The sequence below is a fragment of the Phocoena sinus genome, chromosome 10 (assembly GCF_008692025.1).
Source record: "Phocoena sinus isolate mPhoSin1 chromosome 10, mPhoSin1.pri, whole genome shotgun sequence".
In the NCBI taxonomy this organism is placed as follows: domain Eukaryota; kingdom Metazoa; phylum Chordata; class Mammalia; order Artiodactyla; family Phocoenidae; genus Phocoena; species Phocoena sinus.
In genome coordinates, this window is record NC_045772.1 from 60157122 (window position 1) to 60172661 (window position 15540).

Here is a 15540-nt window from a genome sequence, read left to right on the forward strand (position 1 = left end):
TTTGAGGCGAGAAGTCTAGCTTGTGCTCTGAGTGGCCACGGTATCCCCCACCTTTGCGCCCCCGCCCCGTTCCCTTAGCGCGGTCTTCCTGACACGCACCCATCATGTGGCCTTCCCCCGGTGCCTCTAACTACCCACCTGGCGGGTGGGAGTCTCTCCTAAGCTTAAAGCTTTCCAGAGAGAATTCACAAGAGCAGGCCGCACCCCATCTTCATTTGGCTATAGATAACTCCATAAGGACCAGGAAATCATTCCTATTTCATCTCAACCCCTGCTGTAGCTTTCCAGTTTATTTCCTCTTATTCTGTCTTCTGTGAAAGAAATCTAATGGCTAAGGGCCCAACACAAAACAGTTTAGCTGCTTAAAGCATCTGTAGACTGTATGATCTGGAATTTGAACTCAAGACTTATAACAGGGCAAAGCCTCTTCCATCAAATTGAGTCCTACCTGGAACTCTGGCAGGAACCATCTTAGGAGTCCTTAAACTTCTCCTCCTTAATGACCACCTACTTTGGCATTGGGGAAAATCCTATATAAACAGAAAGTGGAGATGTCTTCTCTAATGAATCCATGATCCCAGAATGTGAGTTTTAATTTCAAGAACTCTGGAGGTTGGAAGGAGGGGTGATTAGGAAAAGATATGTACTCCATTCTAAATATCGGGTGGAAGCTCCCCTCTTCCCAAGCAATGGAGGAGAAAAGAACAGAAGTGGCAGCGTGAAGAGTCCCAATGTAAAATGATTGCCTTCTAGGCAATTAGGTTAGGTCAGGCCTTCAGACCTGACAGGACAGAGAAGTATCAGCAGAACCAGCTCCCAGGAAATACAGAAGCAGAAGGAGAGAGCAAAGTCAGAGATGCAGAAAAAAGCAGAAAGAATACTGAGACTTCAGCCTCTCTGACCATCTAACTTCAGCACACACTGTTTCCCCTCCTGGCCAGTAGAACTGTCCCAGCCAAGACATAGATGCCTCTGAGATCCGAGTCTCGACTCCTACACAATCCAGCTCTCAAAACCTGAGAGCAATCACCTTCCTTATCAACTGAAAAAGAATGGGCTGGAAACCATAATTCTTTTTTTTTCTTTTTTTTTAAATTTATTTTTGGCTGCATTAGGGGTCTTTGTTGTTGCGTGCGGGCTTTCTCTAGTTGTGGCAAGCGGGGGCTACTCTTCGTAGCGGTGCACGGGCTTCTCATTGCGGTGGCTTCTCTTGTTGCGGCGCATGTGCTCTAGGCATGCAGGCTTCAGTAGTTGTGGCTCATGGGCTCAGTAGTTGTGGCTCGTGGGCTCTAGAGCACAGGCTCAGTGGCTGTGGCGCACGGGCTTAGTTGCTCCGCGGCATGTGGGATATTCCCGGACCTGGGCTCGAACCCATGTCCCCTGCATTGGCAGGCGGATTCTTAACCACTGCGCCACCGGGGAAGTCCTGAAAACTATAATTCAAAAGAACTGCAAAATAAGATTACAGCTAAAGAGCTTTAATTAGGAAATTGGGATTAGAGCTAAGGAGCTCTCCAAATTAGGCAGGCATTTCAAGTAGAAGAGGTGGGAAAGAGGCAGGAGATGTACTTCCCGAGGGATCGCTCAACGTTTCTTGTCAACACAGTGGCATATCCCATCCCTGCCCTCTCAGGCCCCCAAGTCCTAACCCAGTTTAAGAAAAGGAAAATTCACTCACACACACACACACACACACACACACAAATTATTCATGAAAGATACTTCAGAGTCCATCTAGTCTCACCCCATCCATTTAACAAATGAGAAACTAAGCCCAGAAAAATTATGTGGTCCCACAGAGTCAGTGACAAAGCCAGGGCCAAGTCTCCTAAACTGTTTCTAGTGCTTTTCTGTTCTGTGGCTCTCTTTCTCTTTCTTTATCCCCGGTCCTGGCATTTAACCTCAACCTTGTTTCAATCCAATCCCATTTCTGCCTTACCGTACCTCTAGAGAGGTAAGAACAGGGTATGTCTGCTGCATTCATAGGCTCAAAAGACCACCACCGTTCTTCTCTCCCTGTCTTTTCCCCTTGTCCTCCACCCCCAGCTTTCCCAGGCTCCTTCTGCCCAACCTCATCCCTCTCTTTTTCAGCTTCCAAACTGCCTCTGCCCCAGACCCTGCCTCCTCTCTCCCCTAACCCCAGCCGACAAGCTTTGAGTTTGATAAAGACCAAAAAAAAAAAGAAAAACGATGCTTTGGCAGCGGGTGGCGGTGACGGCTGGATGTGATCTGCCTCCTACAGGAATGCTATTTAAAGGGGCAGCCTCACAATTCTCTCCCTCCAAAGTGACAAGAGAAAAGCCTGCTCCTCAATCTCTCCAGAGCTGCAAACTCAGCTCAAGTTAACTTCTGACTTCCTCAACCTGCACCCTGGCCTGCCGCTCCTGCTTCCTATTTAGGTGGGAGGGAGAGGACTTGACAACTCATCGAGGTGTGGGGGCTGAGGGGGGATTCATCCTCGTCTCCTTTGATGACAGGTACTTAGGAGGAGCAGGAGGCCCTGGGAGGACTGGAAGAACACTCGTCCCCCAACCGCGTGAGTGCGTTTCCACCAGGTGCCAGCTTCTCAAAGTCAAACTTTGTTGGAGGAGAGCTGATCTAGGCAAGAGGATCTAAGGTTAGGGAAGTCTTGTCCCTAGCGGGGACCTCCTTCCCTTCTGGGTCCCCGTGTGCAAACCACATTTGTTCTTTCCCTCCCAGGCAAAGTGCCAGAGGGTGAGATCCCCTTGGCCAGGCCCTGGCCCCCCTGCACATGAAGGCTGCCCTCACCCACCCACTGGACTGAACAGCATAGTGGGGGAAGCACTGTTTCTACTGCCCAAAGGAGCGGGAGCTCCTCTGCAAGCATCTCGCCCCGGGTCTGGTGGGAGGGATAATTCTATCTCATTGCCGCAAACAAGTTAATGGAGATTTTAATGAAAACACTGCACTGATGAAAATGCTGAGGCTAGAACCTACTCTCTGTCTGTGAGACAAAACAATCGGGGTCAGAATTTCTCCTTGATATTCATTCTGCAGTTCCTTTTAGACCTAACCAAAGCGAGCTGGGGATCTGAGAGGAGAAAGCAGTTCATTGTTGATTGCATCCTAGACTGTAAGAGGTCAGAGACCCTCCTGGCCAAGGAAGTAAACAGCCTAAAATGCCAATGGGTCCTGTTACCTCATCTGTCCTTCACCTCTAGACAGTCACCTTTTGTTTCAGGTGGTAAAGGCCATATGTCCTCACCTTCTCCTGTTTTTGCTCATTCTAAGGTCTCTCGATTCTAACAACTAAGCCTTCCCTGATGAAGAGACAGTCGGGGAAGGTAGAAAAGGTCTAGGACTGAATGTCATATTTGGGTCCCAGTTCCAGATGTACTGCTAAACATGTGACCTTCATTAAGTCATTTAACATCTCTGAATCTGCTTACTGGCCTGAAATAGGGAAGCCTTCCCTGGCTACCTTGCAGAATTGTCTTAAGGATGTGAGAGCACTTTGAAAAATTTTATGTGGTAGAGGAGTATGTGTGTGATTGTATGTTTATAAAAAGATATTATGTCGGGCTTCCCTGGTGGCGCAGTGGTTGAGAGTCCGCCTGCCGATGCAGGGGACAGGGGTTCGTGCCCCAGTCCGGGAAGATCCCACATGCCGCGGAGCGGCTGGGCCCGTGAGCCATGGCCGCTGAGCCTGCGCGTCTGGAGCCTGTGCTCCGCAACGGGAGAGGCCAAAACAGTGAGGCCTGCGTACCGCAAAAAAAAAAAAAAAAAAAAAAAAAATATATATATACATATATGTAATGTCATTATTACAGATATTATGTCTACCCTCTATTCCCCTGCAGCAACTTGTCTTGCTGTCCTCCTTTAGAAAAGGAGGACAGATTTGTGTTGCCAGGGGTTAGGGAAGGGGAAGGGGGTTGCAGGAGGGACGTAAAAGAACAATATGAGGGGTTCTTTTTTAAAATATTTATTTATTTGGCTGCATCAGGTCTTAGTGTGGCGCGTGGCCTCTTCTTTGCGGTGTGTGGGCTTCTCTCTTGCTGTGGCACGTGGGGCTCAGTAGTTGTGGCACACAGGCTCTCTAGTTGTGGTGTGCAGGCTCTAGAGTGCATGAGCTTAGTTGCTCCGTGGCATGTGGGATCTTAGTTCCCCGAGCAGGGATTGAACCCACGTCCCCTGCATTGGAGGGCAGATTCTTAACCACTGGGCCACAAGCGAAGTCCCTGAGGGGGCTCTTGCAGTGACAAAACTGTCCTGTGTCTTGATCATGGTGGCAGATGCGTGAACCTACACGTGATAAAGCTGTACAGAGCTAAATACACACAACGAAACGAGTATTGGGATTGATAAAGTGCTGTTGGCAACTTTTGATTAAAAAAAGATGTAAACATGAAAAATAATCCTGGTTATGATGGCATAGTATAGTTTTGCAAGATGTTACCTTTGAGGAAAACTGGTAAAGGTACACAGGATCACTCTGTATTATTTCTTAAAAGTGCATGTGGATTAACTATCTCAATAAATATTTTAATTAAAAAAAAAGTGATTATGTCTACCCTCTATTCCCCTTCAGCAACTTGTCCTCTGGGAGGCTCCTCTTAGCGATTCCACATGTATATATATGGAAAAAGGATCTCCCAGCTCCTCAACGAGAAGATCCCAGCAGAGATATAAGAAGGTAAGGGTAGTTGCTCAGATATTTCTGAGCTCTCTCTTCCTCATCAACTTTGCCTTCAGTCTCAGTAGGCCTGACCCCAAATCACTCCTTAGAACATAATGTCCTTTCCATAGCACAGAAGGACAATTCGCTGACGCACGAAGCAGGACCCTCTGATGCTTCTATCCTAAAGAGTAGACAGTTGTTGCTAAGAAAAACTTGTGTATTGATTATGGCTGCCAAGTTTAATGAGTATTGACTAAGCCTGGGTCTCGAGAAATAAAGATCAAACACACAAATATCTAAAAATAGCTAACAAATAGCTTTAATGAACTCCAATGGATTTGCTGAAAACCAAAAATCGCTTCCCTTTTATCATGGATGTATAGACATGAGCCTAATTAATCAATTCGTTAATTATATTTGCCCATTCCAACCACTCTAGACTTGTGACATATATGATCTGTTGCTCCAGTCCTCCCTGGCACTGGGTGCACAGAAGTGCTGGATGGGGGCCACTGTTTCCTGCCACGGAGTTAACTAAACCTAGTTTAGTGCTATCTTGAATGCCCCGGGCTTTGTGACACTTGAAATTCTAATTAGTGCAGAAAAGGGCTAAGCTGAAACAGCTTGTACTCCCTCAAGTATACCTACTCTCAGGGCCCTGTAACCTAATGAGGTCTATGAAAGTTAAGATCTAGAAGAGAAATTCCTGCCTGGAGCAACAGCTGTACCCAGGATGACAAGGGGATTTGGGTTAAGTTAGTCTCTCCAAACGGGAGGGAGAATACCCCCAAATGCTATGTGACGGAAACTCACGTGACACTGGTCCAATTAGTTGTCCTGTGACCTACAATTAATCTAGACTGACCCTCTGCTCTGGGTTGTGGCGATGTCAAGGAAAAGCAGGAGGGGTTAAAGTTAAACAGATGAGAGGACTTAACTGGTTACCTACAAGGTGTGGTAGGGCAGGTGAGAGGGGGGTTTGGGGCAGTGAAAACCTCTCAAGAGCACTTCCTCATTGCCCCTGCAGGCTGCAGAGCTGGAAGCAGAGGAAGAGACTCACGGCTCCTACAAGAGCTCCCACAAGGGAGAAAGGGGCTCCTTTGCTACTACTTTGCAGTAGGGGCAGGCCGAACGCTTGCTGAAGACATCTGGAAAAGGAAGAGAGGAGATAATCGTCCTAATGAATGTGCAGAAGACGAGAGCAGCTCCAGTGGGAGGATTAGAGGCTCATTATGGTTTAATATGATTGATCATCTCTGCCCGCCAGCATTATCCTAGAATAGTCATGAAGGTCGGAGAGACCCATGCCAGTCAGAGCGCAAGCTCTAGGCCCCAGAAGATAGAAAACATACTTGTGTGTCAAGTTTTTTTCATTGTAAAAATTCATACCCGTGGCCCCAATCCCCTAACTTTTTTCCATAAAAAAATCCTCCACTCCCCGCCCCAGTGGGCCCCACTTGTCTATGATATCTCAGCCCTGGGCTGTTCCCCCATATTCTTCACCAACTCTGGCTGATCCTCTCTCTAGCGACCCCACCCCATTCCCACCCTTTGAGAAAATAGCCACAGTTTCCACTGCAGCATGGGCTGAGGCAGGTCCAAGGGGCCCTTCAGTGGGTACTGGCCGACACTCGGTTCAGGTGGAAGGCCCGGGATACCTCCCGATAGGCATTTCGAAGCAGGACATATGGGAAACAGGACTCCAGCATGTCCAGAGTCAGGAAGGAGGATTCCTCCACCACCTGGAAGAGAAAGGGCCAAGACAGATGAGGACCCCAGGTAGGGCGTACCTCAGTGACACCCTGTCCTCTTCATTCAGTTCCCTGGGCCCTCTGGGGTGCTTAGAGTTACAAGTGAATGGGGCTCCCAAGGCACTCTCCCCGCCCCCCCCCACCCCGTTCCTCCCACACTTCATTCCACTCTAGGAAAGCAATGTGGCCTCTTCAGATCCATTATAATGGCCTCTGTGCCCCTCCTCAGGGTTATATAAAGGGCTCAGACGAAGAAAGCAGGAAAGAATCACTTCTCTAGCAACGGAAAAACTCCCATTCTCTCCCATTCTGGATGCTAAATCATACGTGGGTGGGCAGCACAGATGCAGGTAAGGATGGATAAAAGAGCTAAAGACAAAGCTCTGCAAAGAAAGAAACAATTACCACCACAGGCCAAGAAAGAGGGGTCTGGAATCCACCCGGTCCTCTTGGGCTGGGCCTCAGTCTCCTCCCTCCCTTAGTACAGCGCTTGGGGAACAGTAAGGACGCTGCATGAAGGAGCAGGCATGATTAATTAGTTTAATTAGAAGCCTGTGTGCTGCGGTAATCCCTGCAGCCCCAGAGCCAAGCAGAATGATAGATGGAGATACCTGGGTAAGACAGAGGGAAGCGGGGCAGGGAGATATTAGCGAAGAGCAGCACAGCCTAGCGTTGGGCCAGAGGGCCCCCTTCCCTAAGGAAGGAACAGGGTGTCTTTCCTTCGGTACTCTCCTCACCCAGGAGGTTATGGGACTAAAAACACACTCTGGAGAGAAGTGTCCCATATCCTCTGGCAGTTCACACAGATGGGCCTTCCCGATATGTCTGGTGTTTCAAGTCCCGAAAATTCACTCAGGGAAGAGAATCTACCGTCTCTACTCTAACATGTGTCTCTCCCTGAAGCCCTTTCAAGTTTTAAAATTTGTAAGATACTGCAATTCTCAAACCATGCACACACAATACACACAACAGCCTCAGAAGAGCAGACACCACAGGCTGAAGGAAAGGAAATCTGCCCGTAAAACTGTAGCTCTGATCTTGGGTTGGATGACAGAAAGAATTTCTTGCTACACACGAGACTTTCAAAACTTAAGCCAGGAGACAGATAGGATCTCTTTTCCAGGACATGACCCTTGGGTACAGGGAAATGAGTGGTGGCTTCAAGAAGACCCACTTGCCCAAGACTTCTATATTCCGCTCTATTAAGCACAGAAAACCACAGGGCTCCTAACTGGAGGAAATTCATGGTAGTGGAAACAGCCCTAGAGTGAAGGCCAAGAAATGGGTTCTAGTCCCAAATCTGCCCATGTATTCTGGGGGAGACCTTGGCTGTCATCTTTCCCTCCCTCTCACCTATGAATTGTGAGGACTGGGCTAACTGCCCGCATCTGATCTGGTTCTGACATCTAGGATTCCATGACCCTATGAGAGAGTCATTCCTTCCCCCGTGACACCCAAGCCAGGAACAATCTGACAGTAGTGGGGGTGGGCACTGCCCAGGCTTGACAGCCAAGACAGAAAGACCCCACAGACAGAAGTGCCTTCCCAGGATTTGGGGCTACCTGAGTAGCCTCTAAACTCAAAATACAGCTCCTTCCCTTCAGTCATTTCCAATTTCTCTGTGGAACCGTTTGCATTTAAATCGCTTTGCAGCAGCTAGGCCCTCTGTCTCTTCCCTCCTACAAAAAGTGCCTGGTCCTAGCTCTGTTCCAGCCACTCTGCAGGCCTGTGATGCCTTAAGGGGCAGACAGCTTCCCACACTTTGGGACGGGGGGAGGGTGGGACGCAAAGCAGAGGGAGGAGATGGCACGGAGCGGCAATACAGCATCACCTCCAACCTCACAGAGGTGAAAACTGCCCAAGGGAATGAACAGGCGTGCCTAAATCATCCAGAAACTAAACTAAGCAGTGGAGAGAGGGGACTAACATTTATTTAGCCTCTCTTATGTAGTAGGCACTTTTATATATACTGTCTCATGAATCCTTGCCCCTCTATCATAAGGATAATTGCCCACTTTCATGGCTGAAGAATCAGTCTCAGAAAGGTTAATTAACTTGCCCAAGGTCCCGCTGCTCTGAAGACTGTGCTCTACCTAGCATACTACACTTGCCTTCCCTCTGCCCTCCTTTGCCTCCTGTGCCTTCTCACCCCTCACCTCACCCCCGCCCCCTCAGGTCCATTCTCTTCTCTTCTCCATCATAATCCTTAATCAGCCCAGCCTAGGCCTTTTTCAAGCTGGAGAAACGGAGACACAGACACCACTCAATGCCTGTGTATTTAAAGAAGGAGACCCAGAGGGAGTCCCAGGCTTGCCTGCCCCTAATATTTGTCGGCCTGGCCAAGAGTACAAATGGAAGCCCATATACCAGATGACTAAATAAATCAGACAAACTATTCTTCCTTGTGACCTTTGCAATATGTAGTCGTCTCTCAGTATTCATGGGGTACTGGCAGGGGATTTGTTCTAGGACCAGCGCTGGAACTAATTCAGGGGATTCAGATACCAGAATCTGCAGATGCCCAAGTTACTCATATAAGATGGCATAGTATTTGCATATAACCTACAATATCTTCCCATATACTTAAATCACCTCTAGATTACTTATAATACCTAATACAATGTAAATGCTGCATAAACCATTGTAAATACAATGTAAATGCTTAAATAGTTGCTGGTGTGGGCAAACTGAAGTTTTGCTTTAGGGAACATCCTGGAATTTTTTTTTTAATATTTTCAATCCACGGTTGGTTGAATCCATGGCTGAGAACCTGTGGATATGGAGGGCTGAGTGTACCTTTACAATTTCATGGAAGACAGGTTTGAATCAAGAATTCTTAGACCCCTCAGAGTTCTGCACCAGAACAGGGGGAAGAGAGGGAATCAGCCTCCAGCCTGGCCCCCTTCTCCTCCCACCCCCAGTCTGGGGGATCTGTATACACACATAAACTTCCTGTCTGCACATCTAAACTCCAGCCATACATTCCGTGGCCTCTAGAGCACAGTCTGCCTCAGTAGGATGGACTTGGAGAAGCTCAGCACAAGCCCTACAAGTGGGCTGGAGCTGCTTAGCAGAGAATTCTGAGGCCCTAGAAATCTTTAGTGGGGGCTTCAAGGTGGGGCACAGGCTCCAGGTGGGCATGTCCTCTTCCTGTAGGCCAGAGGGGGCCACTTAAACCCAGGGCCCCGGACAGGAGCCCCTCCTGTCCACATCTAAGTGCAGCATTAACCGAGGGAATCAGACTTTAGAGCAAAAGAGTAAACATGTTGAAGAGGGAAACAGGGTCAAAGAGGAAAAGATTTTTTTTAAGTTAACTGGGTCAGAGTTCCCAGAACTTTCTGCCAAAGTCGGGGAAAGGCCACAGCTTGGGAAGACAGAAGAGACAGCAGGAGCTGTCTGATTCATGGCCCACCTGGCTCCCTGCCTTACAGCTTTTCAGCTAAAATCCCATCCCTCCTCTGAGCCCCCATCCCCCTCCCCCAGTTCAGCTGTGTGCTACTCAGCACCTTCTTCGTGGTACTCTTAAGGACAAGAAATACAGCAGTAGGAAGTGGTCAAGTAAAACCAAACATGTACTGGACAGATAGTTAAGGATGAGGGACACAGCTGCCCCACCACATCAGACTCAAGAACACTGCAGGGAAAGGGGCCCAGTTAGCTAGGGGCTGGGAAGACCCTGTCCTGCAGAGAAGTCCTCGAAGTCTCTACTACCTTGGGATTACAAGACAAGTCTAGAATGTTAGCCAGAACGTAAGGCCTAGACCTCCTCAGGCAGAATTAAGTTCTTAGTTAATGCTTTTGGGTGATAACAATGGCTGGGAGCCAAGGACCCTAAAGAGGAACCTCCTTCTGGCCCTTCCTCTAAGACCAACTTACACCAGATACATACCAAGCGCATAAGCAGAGAAATGGATTCCCGATTTCTGGTTTTAAGCTTGTCAGTCTCCTGGCCCAGCTGCAGGAGGCTGACGGAAGCTACCTGTAAGGGAAGAATTTGTAAGGAAGCAGATTTTTTTTTTTTTTTTGCGGTACGCGGGCCTTTCACTGTTGTGCCCTCTCCCGTTGCGGAGCACAGCCTCCGGACGCGCAGGCTCAGCGGTCATGGCTCACGGGCCCAGCCGCTCTGTGGCATGTGGGATCTTCCCGGACCGGGGCACAAACCCGTGTCCCCCGCATCGGCAGGCAGACTCTCAACCAGTGCGCCACCAGGGAAGCCCAGGAAGCAGATTTTTATGGTCAGAGTACGACAGCCTCAGACTACAGAAGTCAACAAAAGATCAAGGAGGTGAGTTAAGAAGTGCTGGGATGCTCCTGGAGGCTCAGGGTGGGCAAGCGGCAAACCCCCAGGTTTCGGAGATGCACACCGCCTCTAAACTAGCCAGTGCAGACAACAGGAGGTTGCTGGAGGAGAGGCTGCAAGGGGCGAAGAAAGGACCTGCAGCAGAGGCAGGTAATACTGTATGCCAGGAGCTTAATCCCTTTTCCTAGGCGGCCTCCAGACACCACTGTCATCAGACTGTTTACAGCTGACTCCCCACCCGACCAGAGACAGGGCTGGGCCTCTGATTCAGACACAGCGCTCTTGGTATTCTCCTCCTGTCAGCTCCCGAATGGCTGTCCTCTTCGTTCACCTTCAGGCCCCCAACAGATCAAAGAGGGAGAAAGATATGTCACTAATTGCATCCCAGGCCCAGGTTACCTGTACTCAGCAAACAAAGAGGGTAAAAGGGGAAGGGCGGGGGGTGATTCCCTTCTCACCCCATCTTAGAGATCTGGTGTGAATCCTCTTTCTATCCAAGATGCTCAGAGCCCATTTTGTGTGGCCTGTTGTCCCAGTTTAAATAGAGGCCCTCTCACTAAGCTTCCAAGTCCCCGACATGTACTTCTCAGGACAAGAATGTGATTCCCTAGAGCATATGATCTACTGCTTCCTCCTAAAAAGAGACAGATAAGGACCTAGTTTTTAAATCAGGACCGTGCTTTGCAAAAGAATAAGCTCCCTATTGCTGAGAATGCTCCAGCAGGCAGTGGGTACTGGACCATGTTTCAGAGGTGTATGGATGGGATTCCTCCATGGAGTATTTAGAATGGGGAGCTCTGGGGCCTCTTTGAACAAAGGAAAGAGATTACTTATTCTGTGATTTTCCAGAGGCAAAACTTAGATCAATAATGATAGCTACAGGGAGTCAAACTTCGGCTAAAAAAAATTTTAACAATTTTTTTCAAACAAACTGGACATAACCTATAGTAAAATCAGCTGCTTGACTGTAAGTTCCATCCCCTAGAAATCTAGACAGTGATTCTCAAAGTGAGACCACAGGACGGGCAGCACCAACATTTCCCGGACTTGTTGAAAATGCAAAGTTTCCAGCCCCACCTCTAATCCACTGAATCAAAAATTCTCCAGGAGATTCTGACTTACAATGAAGTTTAAGAAGTTGAAAAAAGCTTGACTTTTTATCAATATTAGAGTTGAAAAGGGCCTTATAGATTATAAAACTCAGTGTCTCTCCAACTTCACTGTACATCTGGTCTCCTGGAGACCTTGTTAAAAACAGAGGCCTGGACTCACCCTAGAATATTCTAATTCAGTAGGTCTGGTGTAAGGATCAGAAATCTGTATTTTAACAAATTCCTCAGGATAATGTAATGCACACCAAGGTAGTGAATCATAGATTCAGTTTAATCTTTCTAGTTAATAAATGGGAAAACTGAGGACCCAAAAGTTTGGGTCTTCAGAGATCACACAACTGCTTAGTGGCAGATCCAAAACTAGAGCTCAGATTTGCTAACTCTTAGGCCAATGCTCCTTCCAAGTATTTGGGCAGAGGCTGAAATACCAGCTGTTAGAGAATCTAGAAGAAACCCCTGCCTTTCACAAAGTGGCCTCTCACTACTTAATGAATAGGATGGGAGGTTAGTCTCCAAGGCCTGCTCAACAATAACTGTCTATGGATTTAAGTCAAACAGTTCCCACCAGACTTTGCAATCGTCCATTCCTTATAACCTATACCCACTCACCACCAGAAATTCCTTGAGGTGAGTCTCAATGTTCTTGTTGTAGAGGGTAAAGAGGGCAGCAGACACCTGGATGATGGCTTTGGTCAAGCAGTGAATATTGTTGCTGTAACCTAGGTTATTATTGACAGAGAGGGAGAGAAAAGAAAGGAAAGTGAGCCACCCCAGGCGACCCCAGCTAGTAACTTCTCAGTTTTTCAGGCTGGGCCGTCCCTATTTGACACCAAAAGGACTGGAAGGCATTTGAGGATTAGGAGAAGGATATTCCTATGAAATTTCACTGGAATTGAATTTTAGGAATAGTTCATTCTCGAGTGCTTTTTGAAGCAGAACTTTACATCTGAGTCAGAAGTCTGTGTTTTCCAGATAAATGTCTCCGTCTCATCTCTCGACCCCAGGACACTAACCTAAACTGCACTGGTCCCTCAAACCTACTCCTTACTTACCATCCTTCTCAATGCTATAGAAGGAAGCTGGGTCCATGGCAAGGAGGGGGAGGGAAACGGCAAGAAAGATCAAGAGCAGGCAGGCCACCTTATATTCTTCCTCAGGGGATGACGTATCTGGAAAGAAGGAAAAAGGAAAAGAGAGTAAGGTCAGCAAACGGGAGTTTTCTTCCAGGGGGTCCTACTTCGCAGAATTACTAGGAGAATCACATGAGAAAATATCTGTGAAAATAATTTGTAGAGCACTATAGGCAAGTCATTACTGCTGCAGGGGACAGTACTAGCCTCCACTGATAGTGAGAGGCCTGAGTCCTGGAGGCTTCCCCTGGTGACTGAGCATAGCTCTTGGCAAAGGGCTCTGCTGACATGCAGTTTGAGGGCACTCTGTCAGCTACCTGGTGGGGTACAGAGGCAGGAAGGAGAGGAAAGAGTCTCACCAAAACCGAGAGAGAAGAGGGAGAGCCAGTCTGGCAATTTTAAGAGGGTTTACTACCAGCCCCCTGATTCCATCCTGTTCTGAGTGTGTACAAGTATGAATGTGCTAATCCGAGGACATGTGTAATGGAAATATAAGAGACAAGTGTGAGTCCAGGGGAGGAAGTGCATGGTGTCAAGCTGATTATAGGGGAGGGGAGAGCACACGATCATTCTGGGGAACTCGGATGCTATACCACACAACTTAGTACGAATTCGCGTCTAGTGTGTACTGTTCGCTCATCGTTTCATCTGCATTGCTCTTATTTCCCCAACCAGATTGTAAGTTCCTTTGAGCACTTGCTGAGTACCAGACTCTCACTTAATACTTTTTAGCTGATTGACAGATCAACTGGTTAGAACCTGACTAGAAATCTAAATTGCCTGTGGAAGTATTTTCTGGGGATTAGAGACTATGCTTTAAGTCTTTTCTTAGCTCCCAGTTTATAACCTCTGAATTCACAATCCTAAATAAAGGCTTCTTTGAGACTCACATTTTTCCACCCCAAAATAGGGCCCAAGCCCTCCGTTGCCCCCTTTCCCCAATCTTACCAGTTTTCAGATTGGCAATGGCAGCCACCAGAGCTGGGTCAATGTCACAGCCCACCCCTGCAGCAGATGCTAGCTCAAAGACACTCAGGGTCACCTGGTAGAGAAGAAAACAACATTCTGGAGGGTATCCCCTGGAGAGAAGTGCTTGACAGAAGCTACAGGCAGTCAAGACTCCTGGATCACAGATTCTAAACTTTTGGTGTACTATCATCTTTGCTGGGTATTCCTTTCATAGATCTCCCTAACCTACAGGGGAAAGAGGAAAAAAAAAAAAATCCAGTTCTTTAGCTTGGCATTCAGATTCTCCACAATACAAATTTATTTTTTCAACCTTATTTCCTCAAATGCTTCCTACAGTCAATGCAGCCAGGGTGATTTATTCACTGTCTCCAAGCTACAACTTAGTTTCTTACTTGCATGCTTCGGTTCATGTGCTTCCCTCTTCTAGAGTGTCCTTTCTTCTTGAGAGATGATAGAAAATATATATATTGGTCCCTGCCCCTGGTTCCTGACACAGGGCTCCTAAAACCCTTGTGATTCCCTAAATGATAAAAACACTAGGAACATTTTTTTGGTCTTATGCGGCAACTCTGGGTGTGCTCCTGAACAGCTCCCGGATGGCAGCTGCTCACCAGAAAGACCACGCTTGGTTAGAAGTTGGGAATTTTCAGCCGCACCACACCCCCACTGCTCCAGAGAGGGGAGCGGGCCTGGAAATAGAGTTAATAATTGATCATGCCTACGTGAAGAAGCCTCCATTAAAATCCCAACAGTACGGGGTTCAGAGAGCCTCCAGGTTGAGAACACATCCACGGACCAGGAGGGTGGTGCAGCCCAACTCCACGGGGACAGAAGCTCCGGCCCTCAGGATCCTCCCAGACCTCGCCCCACGGATCTCTCCATCTGGCTGTTTATCTTATATCCTTTATCACATCCTTTAATAAACTGGTAGATGTGTTTCCCTGAGTTCTGTGAGCCACTCTAGCAAATTAATGGAAAGTAAGGAGGGGGATATTGGAACCTCCGACCTACAGCCGGTGGGTCAGAAGCACAGGGGACAACTCAGGTTTGCAACTGGCTTCTGAAGCGGGGAGTAGGTGCAGACTTGTGGGAGTGAACCCTTAACCTGTGTGATCTGACACTATCTCCAGGTAGACAGTGTCAGAATTAAGTCTCAGGACATCCAACTGGTGTCACAGAGAATTGGTGGGGGAAAAACCTCCACACATTTGGTGACCAGAAGTGTCAGAAGTGAAGTGTTCTGTGTGAGAGGAAAGAAGACTCCCAGGAGAGAAACACGCAGGAAAGAACTGGGTTTTTCCCTACATAGGAAGGAAAAAAGTCTAGAGTTTTCCCTCTTTACCTCTCCTCTACTTACATCTGACACCCACCCTTGAGGCCTAACTCAAATCTCATATTCTTTATGGAGCCCTCCCTGTTGACTTCAGCCCAAGCTCATCTCTCCCTCCCTAACCTGGCACTACTTCCTCCGCAGTGATCATACACTGCACCTGGTATCATCAGTTTTCTTTTCAGATTGGGAGTGAGATGTATGGCTTATCTCATCAACTAGATTACAATTTTTTTTTAACCTCATGGCATAGAGAGGGGAGGAAAAGGCTTTGGAGTGAGAAGATCTGGGTTCAAATCCTAGCAC

At 47.8% G+C, this 15540-nt stretch overlaps 1 protein-coding gene across 4 annotated transcripts in view; it reads right to left on the bottom strand.

The window, feature by feature from the left end:
• Window positions 1–4939: 4939 nt before the first annotated feature.
• NCKAP1L (NCK associated protein 1 like) overlaps window positions 4940–15540 on the bottom strand; it is a 44239-nt gene continuing 33638 nt past the window's right edge. Inside the window, exons 28-32 of one of the 4 annotated variants that reach the window (XM_032644137.1) lie at window positions 13884–13977; window positions 12858–12974; window positions 12415–12524; window positions 10283–10372; window positions 4940–6384 (exon numbers count right to left, since the gene is read on the bottom strand). In XM_032644137.1, coding sequence (XP_032500028.1) covers window positions 6253–6384; window positions 10283–10372; window positions 12415–12524; window positions 12858–12974; window positions 13884–13977 — 543 coding nt within the window. In that variant the 3' untranslated portion in view covers window positions 4940–6252. Of the gene's footprint in view, window positions 6385–10282; window positions 10373–10510; window positions 11025–11151; window positions 11328–12414; window positions 12525–12857; window positions 12975–13883; window positions 13978–15540 lie in introns of those variants that run through there. The other 3 variants (XM_032644138.1, XR_004351619.1, XM_032644139.1) reach the window with 3 other exon arrangements.